The 10993-nt window shown below is 46.8% G+C and overlaps 1 protein-coding gene across 2 annotated transcripts in view; it reads right to left on the reverse strand.

Moving 5' to 3' along the window:
• The window catches only part of LOC118234049 (partitioning defective 3 homolog), a 258754-nt gene extending 250648 nt beyond the window's left edge, over positions 1–8106 (reverse strand). The window contains exon 1 of one of the 2 annotated variants that reach the window (XM_035430352.1): positions 7704–8106. In XM_035430352.1, the coding sequence (XP_035286243.1) occupies positions 7704–7823 (120 nt within the window). In that variant the 5' untranslated portion in view covers positions 7824–8106. The remainder of the gene's footprint in view (positions 1–7703) is intronic. The other variant, XM_035430351.1, reaches the window with a different exon arrangement.
• Positions 8107–10993: the final 2887 nt, after the last annotated feature.

Below are 10993 nucleotides of genomic sequence, written 5' to 3' on the forward strand. Positions count from 1 at the left end.
CATGAAGCGACTTGCCTGAGGTCTCAGAAGGGGGTGTAAACCCCCCCTCCCCCCGGGACACACAAACACACACACACACACACACACACACACATATGCATGCATGCACACACGCACACACACACACACACACGTGCACACTACACACACAGACACACACACACACACACACACTGCATATTACGCACACACACACACACACACACACAGATCCCTAGAGGGCTGCTGGTGAATTTTTCATGCGCTAATTGCATGTTAATGGAATAATAAGAAGAGTTCCATTCGAACGGAAGCAAATCTCATTAAAGTTTCGCTATTCGCCCGAACAGGTCTGTGCGTACATCCTTTCTGGCTGGGCAATCGCGTGATTAGGGCGGGGCTGCAGGGACTGTGTTCGCTCCAGGGGGACTGAGTGGTGGGGAGCAGTTGCTGTGGAGACAGGGGGTTTGGGGAGGGCAGGGGGACCCCGTTCCAGGTGTAATGCAGTGGGGAAGGTTCGATTTCCGGGTATGGCACTGTCATTGTACCCTTGAACAAGGTGCTTGACCTGTATTGCTTCAGTAAATATCCGGCTGTTTAAATTGACACTATGTAAAAAAATAAATAAGTAAAAACACAAAAGCTGTGGAAGTAGCTGAGGACAAGAGCATCTTCAAAATGCCTGCAACATAATGTAATGCACAATCAGTTTTAACTTCTGCTACATTCAATTACCCAGGTTCAATCAGTTAATTTGCTGAATATACCAATGCCAGTTCCCTCGTAGATTACACATTAAAAATCATCAATTAACGTTCACATATAGAGACACAAGAACAGTCTTCAGCTGTCACTCACAAGTGCGTCCATATTTGTAGCTAAACTGTCAGATCAGGTAAACAGAAGCTGCCGTTAAATCCTGAAATGGATTCAGTCCTCTGGGAATGGGGTTCTGCTCAGCATGAGACTGAGGTGTCACATGACCTGAAATGGGAGGAGCCAGCCATCATTCGGTCCCAAATGTAAACCATCGGTGCAGTGCAGAGAAAATGGTTTTGATTGGATCAAATGCATCTGTGATTGACAGCTGCTTAAAGCTCTGCCAATTTTTCTGTTTTTCCCACTGCACCTCAATACCACAAGCCAAACAGCCGATGTCCACAAGCCAAAAGATTCAGATATAAAAAGGCTTACTCATGCATTCACTCAAACACACACTATTCATCACCGCAAAACGCACAAGATCCCCTTGATTAGGCCTATTAGCTCAGCAATAATACATTTTAAAACATTTTAAACCACTTTAATTGTACTAATCACCAAGTTAATCACTTCTGCACAATAATGAAAAACACACACGTGCATGCACACACACACACACACACACACACACACACACACACAAGGCCACACACAGAAATACAGACAGACACATACACACACACAGAAACAAAAACAGACACACACACACACATGCTCACACTCACACACATGCAATATCCCATGGGAAAAGGGCTTTTTATTTTGGCAAAAATATCACAGGTACCGTTTTTCCCTCCTTTTTAAAATTCCACTCATATCGTAAGAGAGATCAAAGGTCCACACTGGCTACAATGGCGGCAATCATACTCCCCCCGGGGGGGGGCGGCAATCATACTCCCCCCGGGGGGGGTTAGGGTTAGGGTGGGGGGGGTAATGGAGTCTTTTATATTCTATTATATGTGATTTCGCTCTATTTTTATGCTTCCATTAACTTGCACAACAGAGTTTCACAGAAAGGCTGGACACATGCAGCAGTTCTAAACAGGCTCACGCACTCAGACACATTCATAAACACAAACACACTCTCACTCACACACACACGGACACAGACACACATACAGACACAGACACAAACACAAACATACTCTCAACCCAGTCACGCACAGACACGGACACACATACAGACACAGACACGCACAGACACAAACACAAACACACTCACGCATAGACACGGACACAAACACACACTCATGCACGGACACGGACACAGACACACATACAGACACACATAGACACAGACATGCACAGACACAATCTCACGTACGCACGCACGCACACACACAGACACAAAGACATGCACAGACACGCAAAGACACACTCTCACGCACATACCCTCTTAGATACTGCATACAGATGGGACTGATGGTAACACTGGGGCCGCACAGTCAATGCCAGGTTATCAGCTCCCATGCAAACCACAGGGGAGAATGTGGGCAAATACTCAACACCAACTAAAATCTTAACAGGGTACGGAAAAGAAAACAACTTTGCACAGCAGTTACATTTCCACATCAGACAGAGGGGCTATTCAAACTGAACTCCATCTAAACAGAATCAGCCACCCATCCTCCTTCTGGCTTCACCACCACGGATTCCTGGGAAATGAGGTGAATTACGTCTGGAGCTTTTCTGCACCACTGGGCCAGGGTTCGCTCCAAAAACCAGAACCCTACACCCCCAACCATCGAGAGGGCCAGGGTCCACTCCAAAAACACACACTTACTACAGCCTACTTATTAAACACACACACTTACTACAGCCTACTGATCACACACACACACACACTACACACACACACACACACACTTACTACAGCCTACTGATTAAACACACACACACATACACACACACACTTACTACAGCCTACTGATTAAACACACACACACACACATACACACACACACTTACTACAGCCTACTGATCACACACACACACACACACTACACACACACACACATACTACAGCCTACTGATTAAACGCACACACAGACACACACACACACACACACACACACACTACACACACGCACTTACTAAAGCAGCACAATGCCTGAGCCCGGGAGCAAAGCCCACAGAGGGGTTCAGCTTCTGTCCTGTTTATCCTGAGGAGGTCACCACTGTGGCCTAATAGCCTGTCCATCACGGCAGGAACGCTGACTCTACGCCAGACCCCAGTGCATGCTGGGCTTTCTGATGTTTCAGCACTTAAGTGAATGACATCAGTCACTCATTGGCCAAGGAGTTCTTTCCAAGCCCGAGATTGGCTTCTGACTGAAATTAAACCAGGAAAAACTGTAGACCCCTCCGGGATGGGTTTGACAAGCCCAGACTATGCTGACCCCTCAAAAGGATTCACCCTGAGACAAGCAATGAGACCGCCATCCCGCTACAGCGTAGATCACCCTTACGATGAGACCGCCATCCCGCTACAGCGTAGATCACCCTAACGATGAGACCGCCATCCCGCTACAGCGTAGATCACCCTAACGATGAGACCCCCATCCCGCTACAGCGTAGATCACCCTAACAATGAGACCGCCATCCCGCCAGAGTAGATCACCCTAACGATGAGACCGCCATCCCGCTACAGCGTAGATCACCCTAACAATGAGACCGCCATCCCGCTACAGCGTAGATCACCCTAACGATGAGACCGCCATCCCGCTACAGCGTAGATCACCCTAACGATGAGACCCCCATCCCGCTACAGCGTAGATCACCCTAACGATGAGACCCCCATCCCGCTACAGCGTAGATCACCCTAACGATGAGACCCCCATCCCGCTACAGCGTAGATCACCCTAACGATGAGACCCCCATCCCGCTACAGCGTAGATCACCCTAACGATGAGACCCCCATCCCGCTACAGCGTAGATCACCCTAACGATGAGACCCCATCCCGCTACAGCGTAGATCACCCTAACGATGAGACCGCCATCCCGCCACTGAGTAGATCAACCCTAACAATGAGACCGCCATCCCGCTACAGCGTAGATCACCCTAACGATGAGACCGCCATCCCGCTACAGCATAGATCACCCTAACGATGAGACCCCCATCCCGCCAGAGTAGATCACCCTAACGATGAGACCCCCATCCCGCTACAGCGTAGATCACCCTAACGATGAGACCCCCATCCCGCCAGAGTAGATCACCCTAACGATGAGACCGCCATCCGGCTACAGCATAGATCACCCAGCAGCCGGGTGAAGACAGCACTGACACCTCACTGACACCTGAGACATCAGCACTGCTATTATTAAACACCAGGCATGCCACAACACTGTGCCAGGGCCACTAAACACCAGGGATGCAGAGCCCAGCCCCAGGGGACCATTTCTCTTTGTTCCCATACAGAGAGCCAATTCAGGCCTCAGAAATAAGGAGCAAGTGCTGTTAAGCATCGACTCCAGGACTGGGGTCAAACCCTCTGACACTGTGGCCCTTCAGTACTGAAGTTAAACCAGCAGACACTGCGGCCCTCCAGGACTGGAGTTAAACCTGCAGACACTGTGGCTCTCCAGGCCTGGAGTTAAACCTGCAGGTACTGTGGCCCTCCAGCGAAGCATTGGGGTCATCAGGGCATGAAGGGGGGGGGGGGGGGGGGGCAGTGGGGCAGGCATGGTGGCCGGTAACCGCTCCTGGATTTCATGCCAACTCCAACTCTCAATTATCCCATTAAACCCCATCATTCAGGCGATCTGACATTTTAACTACATTTCCCTGCAAGTGTTCCTAAACACACATCATAACGTAACACTGAATCATTCCCAATTTGAAACACTTCACTGCGGTTTGCTCTACAGGTCAGGCGGGGCTGCTGGATGCAGCCAATTGCTTGATTAAACGGTGGAAACAAAAACCTGCAACGGCCCAGCAGGAACGGAGCTGTCCACCGCTGCTGTAGAGACACAGATACCCGCTCCAGCAGAGAGAGGGGAAGGAACGCCAGCGAGCCACAGATACCCGCTCCAGCAGAGAGAGGGGAAGGAACGCCAGCGAGCCACAGATACCCGCTCCAGCAGAGAGACGGGAAGGAACGCCAGCGAGCCATGCGCCATTCAGAGGGGCTGGCAATAAAACATTCCCTCAGGGGTGTGACTGCCCCTACAGGTGAGGAGGCAAATCGGCCCCGATTCAGCACACAGGCAGCGGGGGGAGTCTCCCCAAACGGGCCTGACACCCTGACAATCGATACAGGAGCACTCTCACATCATTCTGCAGGAACTGCAAATATTAAATAGGTGTCCAAGCCCAAGAAGGAAACTAGGCCGGTATAAAAGGATTCATAAATTTACTGGAGACTCAGTCCATGGGTGCACTACGGATCTCCCTCTGTGGTAATCAGGCAGTACAGAAGGCACTGGGGTCATTAACATCATTTTTCAAGGTGAACCCATTCATTTCCATAACTTTTTAAACCACATAAATACTTTTTAAAGCAAAAATATTCCACCTTCTTGGACAGGGATGCAAAATTCAAGCCTTCTGAGGGCCGCAGTGTCTGTTTCTGTGGTTCTCGTCAATCAGCAGTGAATTTATGTCTTGGACTCAAGGTGTACCAGATGGCTTAGCCTGTAGTCAGTGACAGTGCTGTAGCACGCCAAAAACCAGCAGACACTGCACCCCCCCCCCCCCCCCCCCCCCAACAGAAGAGTCTGACACCCCTCATCTGTGATACTGTCCCCCCCCACTCTAAATGAAACCAGACAACATGTCATGTTAGCTTAAATTTTTACTTTGACTTTTTTTTTGGAAAAGGGAAAAGGTCCAGAGCTGCTGCCTTAGTGTGTGAGAGAGTCCAGCTCACAGGCACATGAGCAGTCAGTTTCTTTCTTTTCAGTTTCTTTACACCAGTCACACACTACGTGATGCTCACTCAGGACCTTATGAGAAACACACATCACAGTTCAAGGGTACACCTTTTTTATATATGCAGAGCCGTCTGTTATAAACGCATTTATTAAGAACACAAATCCAGCCGTCTTCTGAACAAACGGTTTTAGCAGTGAGAGTAACGCTCAATGCTGGGCGCGTGGGGAAAGAAATACGCTGCCCTGTAACCCCGGTAACCTAAAGATGCCACACAATGTGTAACGTTTCCTGCCACTGTCACGGCCAATTAGAACAGCCACACATGACAAATGATCGTGAACTCACTTAACGGGCCTCAAGATGTTGGACGAAATGCCCATAAAATCTGAACAGGGCCTCCAGTCACAGAAACACCGTTTAACTACCATCATTCACTTAGTCACTCAAAGGTGTCTGAAAATTGCTAACACGTTTTTTTGTTTGGCTTAACTGACTCATATAACTATGTATCACTATCTACACTTCTCAGTTTCTGCTATTAACAAATTCATCAAGATTTTGCGAAAAACATATTAGATTTTCTTGGAAAAGTTCTCCCTCTTCCAATGAGATGGTGAAAGGAAAGTATGAGGGTAGAAAAATATCCGACTTTCAGAAGCTACAGCAACAGCGTCACGCAATCCAGCATGATGTAACCTCAGCCCAGTCCTGCTTTTCCTCAACTAACTTTTGAGCCAAACCATCTAACCTTGAGGAATGGCCTACTACAAAAAGTGAAATTGAATGCATACAGTGGAAAATATAGCACCCTTTTGTAGTTGGTCCAGGGACTATTGTGCACTTATTCATTTCATTATTATTTCAATAAATTGCAGGAGATAGTCAAAGTCCTCCCAAACACACCTTAGCGTATTTTATCGCTGATGCACGAGCTTGCTTGCGCTGTTGTACCGGGATTGCTCACATCAATGCAAACGATGCTCTTCTAACAGGCCCGCAGCAGGCGGTATCTCAAACCGTAACCGATCAAAATGGCGTTTCCCGTTGTTTAGTAGCCTACGGTTTGATCTGAGCCTCAAATTTAAGCAACCGCGGTGATCTCATTCTTTGTTCGCAAAACCACGTCCAGTTTTTCGTGACTGTGGAATTCTTAACTTATTGGACATTCGCTGTAGTTTCCTTCCCTCCCCTCCAGGGCCTGGTGTCTCCAGGAGGCCCGAGGCTGAATTTATACTTACTCCTGCATCCGTGCAGGACACACGCCACTAACAACTTAAAACACATGTAACCCACGAGATGATACGGGGAGCTGAGCACACCGCGTTGATTTACGAGTACGCCGTGCCTTTACAAACAAATGAGACGTCAAAACACAATCTGTCTTTTCCTTGCGGTTTAAAGTGGCTATACCCTTCTTGAGTTGTGGCAATGGTCAGATTAGCCGCTGCAATGAGTGACAAATAAAAGTATTTGAAAAATGCAAAAAAAATTGTCAAATGTAGCTAGAGGAAAATCAAGTTAATGTCAAAGCTGCATTTACGAATTTTTGCTATTCGAAAGCCTCGCCTTTCAAACTTCAAACAGGATAGCAAGACCCCGGTTGCACGTTCTTGCAGGCTTTACTCGTCCCGTGTGATAGCCTAACTATGTTACTTCAGCTCAAGTTTTTTGTCAGTCGCATAATGCATGTGCTTTCACATTATTTAATTAATTAATTCGTTTCGTCAATGTCTTCCCAGAACTATCAAATTCACCAGCGGGACTATTAAAAACTATGTCCCTATGGAACTTTTGCTGGTTCGCTACAGCCGGGTACTATCGCAGTAACAGCACGAAAATGGAAGAGAGGATCTTTAAACACGCAAAAGTTAGAGAAATAAATGGGTTCCCGTGTTAAGCAACCCCGTTAAAACGGTTTGGTCGGTTTAATCGGCACAATCTTGAAGGATTTCCCCCTGTTCTTTCTTCCCTCCGCTCCCAGAAAAGCGCCATATTGCTACACCGCCGCACCGGTCCTCGGATTGCAACACTGTTTCCAAATATTTTCATGGCAACAAGAGCACAAAGAAAAACAAACGTAACTCACCTTGGCGATGGCTTTTTTGTACCTCATTACGGCTTGCTGAATCAAACTGTGGACTTTAATATTTCCATTTCCACAGGGAACCACCACCCTGGTCCGACCGAAACACACCGTCACTTTCATAGTTTTATTTCCGATATATCCCACAGATCCAGAAGAAAACTCAAGGTGCGATGCTGCTTCTCCCCGTTCGCCTCGACATTAATTCTCTTCGGCCTCGCACAGATTGTATCCGAAAAGAAGAGACCGGGATTCTTCACCTTTTCTCCATGGTGGAGGGTTTACGATGTTTGTGTCTGACCACCTGTTTAATGTTTCTGCGATCGAGCTGTGATGAGTAGGCTACGAATCCAGCAATCCATTGAGTCGCGCGAGCGTCTCCCCGCACTGGTCACAACGAGTATCGACTCATAAATGGGAACTCTCCTGCCTCATTGCGTTCCATAGAAATAGGACACCCCTTCACTCGTTCTTTAGAGTAAAAGCGTGAATTAAAGTTGAGTCATGCGAAAATAATTTGGCTAGAAATAATTTTCGCTAATTATTTGTTATCCATCATGTAAACACTACAGGACGAAATTTCATTGTTTTATTGGCAGAATGCGGTGGAGTTTGAAAGTACTTTCATTTAACTTAAAAGAAAAATAAACAAACATAATCTATTTTCCTATTTTTGGTTTCAAAATAAAAAGCCACTTTAAGACTACTACCTGTTTTTAAAGAATGGGTATTCTATATCATTTTCACACAGACATGCCATAAATCTGTCCGGCGGTAGCTAACTTGCTATGAGTTGTTGTGGAGTAGCTACTATAAATGAATGGGGTGTTGGCCATGAATCAGGAGCAAGGTAACACGATTCAATAAACTTGCTATAAAACAGATTCAGCCTTTGAACAACAAAGTATTTATCTATGTGTGTGTTTGTTTTCTTTATCTAGTTTAGTTTTGCTTTTATTTGGAGAGATCATTTTTCTAGAAAACTAACGATCTGCACTTGTTCTTCCCACGGCCTGCAGCAGTGACCCGGCCAGCTGAGAGGACCAGTTTACAGCGACGTTCTGAAAAGTACAGTAGGCTATGAGGACACGTCGCATAAAGCGACTCAAAGTCCCGCATACAGAGACACGGGACCCTCTCTGCCTTCAAACGCTCAAAGAAAGACAGAAAGAAAAAGTCTACACAAAAGTGCGCCCTCATAAAAACAATCGAGCTTTCTAGAAAACGCAGTCCTGCTGTCCTAGGAGCAGCGCGGGTACTGCCACAGTCAGCCGGCCGTTCCTCGGTTTTGTTTGCTGTAATCCGATCACACGGCGGCACTCGCAGCTGGGAGGCGCTGACAGGGGTTCCCGTCTCGCGCACAGTTCGAGAACCTGACATTTGAACTGGGTCCCGCGCTAAAAAAATAAAATAAAATTTTAAAAAAGTTCGGTTAGTGTACTGATTTAGTGCTCCGTCTATGTATTAATTCCTTAATTTATATTGTTTATATATCCCCCCTTTCATACACAGCATATACAATTCCTTATTGGTTGCAGTCCAGTTGAATGGCACACAGTGTGCATTCGAGTAGGCTGCAAATTCATGAGTGCACGGACAGGCAACTGTGCTGTCGTTCATAATTACTACCATATGCAGCCCCGAATGCAAGAAACTGCATTAAACTGGTCCAGAGAGCTGGTCCAGTGGAACAGACCCAGGGTTAGGCAAACAGCACCACAGCCCCCGGAAAGGTTAGGGGAAGCCACAGACAGTTAATGGAAGTGAATGACCAGTGATACACAAGTTACACAAGTCCCACAGGACACAAAGAAAGAGCATGCTATGACATAAAATAACACCAAAGGAGAATGGTCCGAGATTACACTGGCCCGTGGATAATTCAGATATTTGACCCACTTGTTAATAAAGCAAAATAAAGGCAAACTGCTCAGAAGAAATCCCTCTATGTGTCATCAGTGTTGCGTGTACAGTCACCGTGTCTGTACTGATCCACCATAAAATGGGTTCACATCTCTGATTGGCTGGAGCAGGAGTGGGCAGCCCTGGTCTTGCAGAGCCAGAGGTGTTCCTACTTTTGCTCCATCCAAACCCATAACTACATAATGTCATCATCAGACTGAATGAACACAGGTGACCATAGGCCAGAGTCATTCGGTGTTTCTCTGCTCTCTTAATATTTTATCAGACTTTTGTGATCAATCTCAGATGGAACAAAAACCGAAAGCATCGCCAGCACTCCAGTGCTAGAGATTGCCTCTGCGTGTGATAGAGGATCAACACAGTGTCACCAAGGCCTAAACTTCTCACCTTACCCCCTGGGAGTGGAACAGCCCCTACATGCTTCTGATCGATGCTCAAACCTTACCCCCCAGGAGTGGAACAGGTCCCAGGTGCTTCTAATCGATGCTCAAACCCTACTCCCCAGGAAGATCTCTACATTCCACAACCTCAAGGTGACTGGCGACCCTGTCTGTGACTCCTGCCAGTGAGTCTGTATCGCCCCCTAGTGGTGGAACACAGCTAATGCCCTCAAGAATAAACAAGCTCCTGCCGATTGGTTGAAACAGAAAGCACAGATTCACACTCACATACCATCAAGACATACTGAAGACAAAGAGCACACACAAAGAATAGCACCCAGTGAAATGTAGTCTAAGTCAAAAAATTTTATATGCTGAAACAGAGCAGCTTGCTTGCCAACATTAGAGTGAATTAAGTTAGATTTGTTGCAGGGCAATAAGCAGACTATACAACCTCAGGTGGAATGACTTCATGTGGAAACGGTGTTTCAGACAGTGTTGAACTGCAGTGGTGTCCTGTATCAGGCATGGGGCAGTCACTGGCCGACAGCCTTTTAGAGGACAGGAACACCCCCCCCCCCCCCCCCCCCCCCCGCTCTTCCTCTTCCCTGTGCGGCCAGTCTACACATTACAGGCATTTGGCAGACGCTCTTATCCAGACGCTACACTGCAGAGAGACACTAAATAAACACCACAGCGCATCCCAGACTAACAAAATATACCACAGTACACACGACCATGTGTCATATAACATAACATAACACAACATAACACAACATAACATGACACAACATAGAATACTATAACATAACATAACATAACGTAACATAATGATGAGAACAGGCCATTCAGCCCCACAATGCTTGCCATTTTCCTGACTAAATTAGTGCTCTGATTACCTAGCACCATATCAAGCCTAGTCTTGAAAATCCCCAGAATTTCTGCCTCTATGGCCTGGCAGGCTATACCACATATATGTTTAAATAATCT

The sequence above is a fragment of the Anguilla anguilla genome, chromosome 8, assembly GCF_013347855.1.
Source record: "Anguilla anguilla isolate fAngAng1 chromosome 8, fAngAng1.pri, whole genome shotgun sequence".
NCBI lineage: Eukaryota > Metazoa > Chordata > Actinopteri > Anguilliformes > Anguillidae > Anguilla > Anguilla anguilla.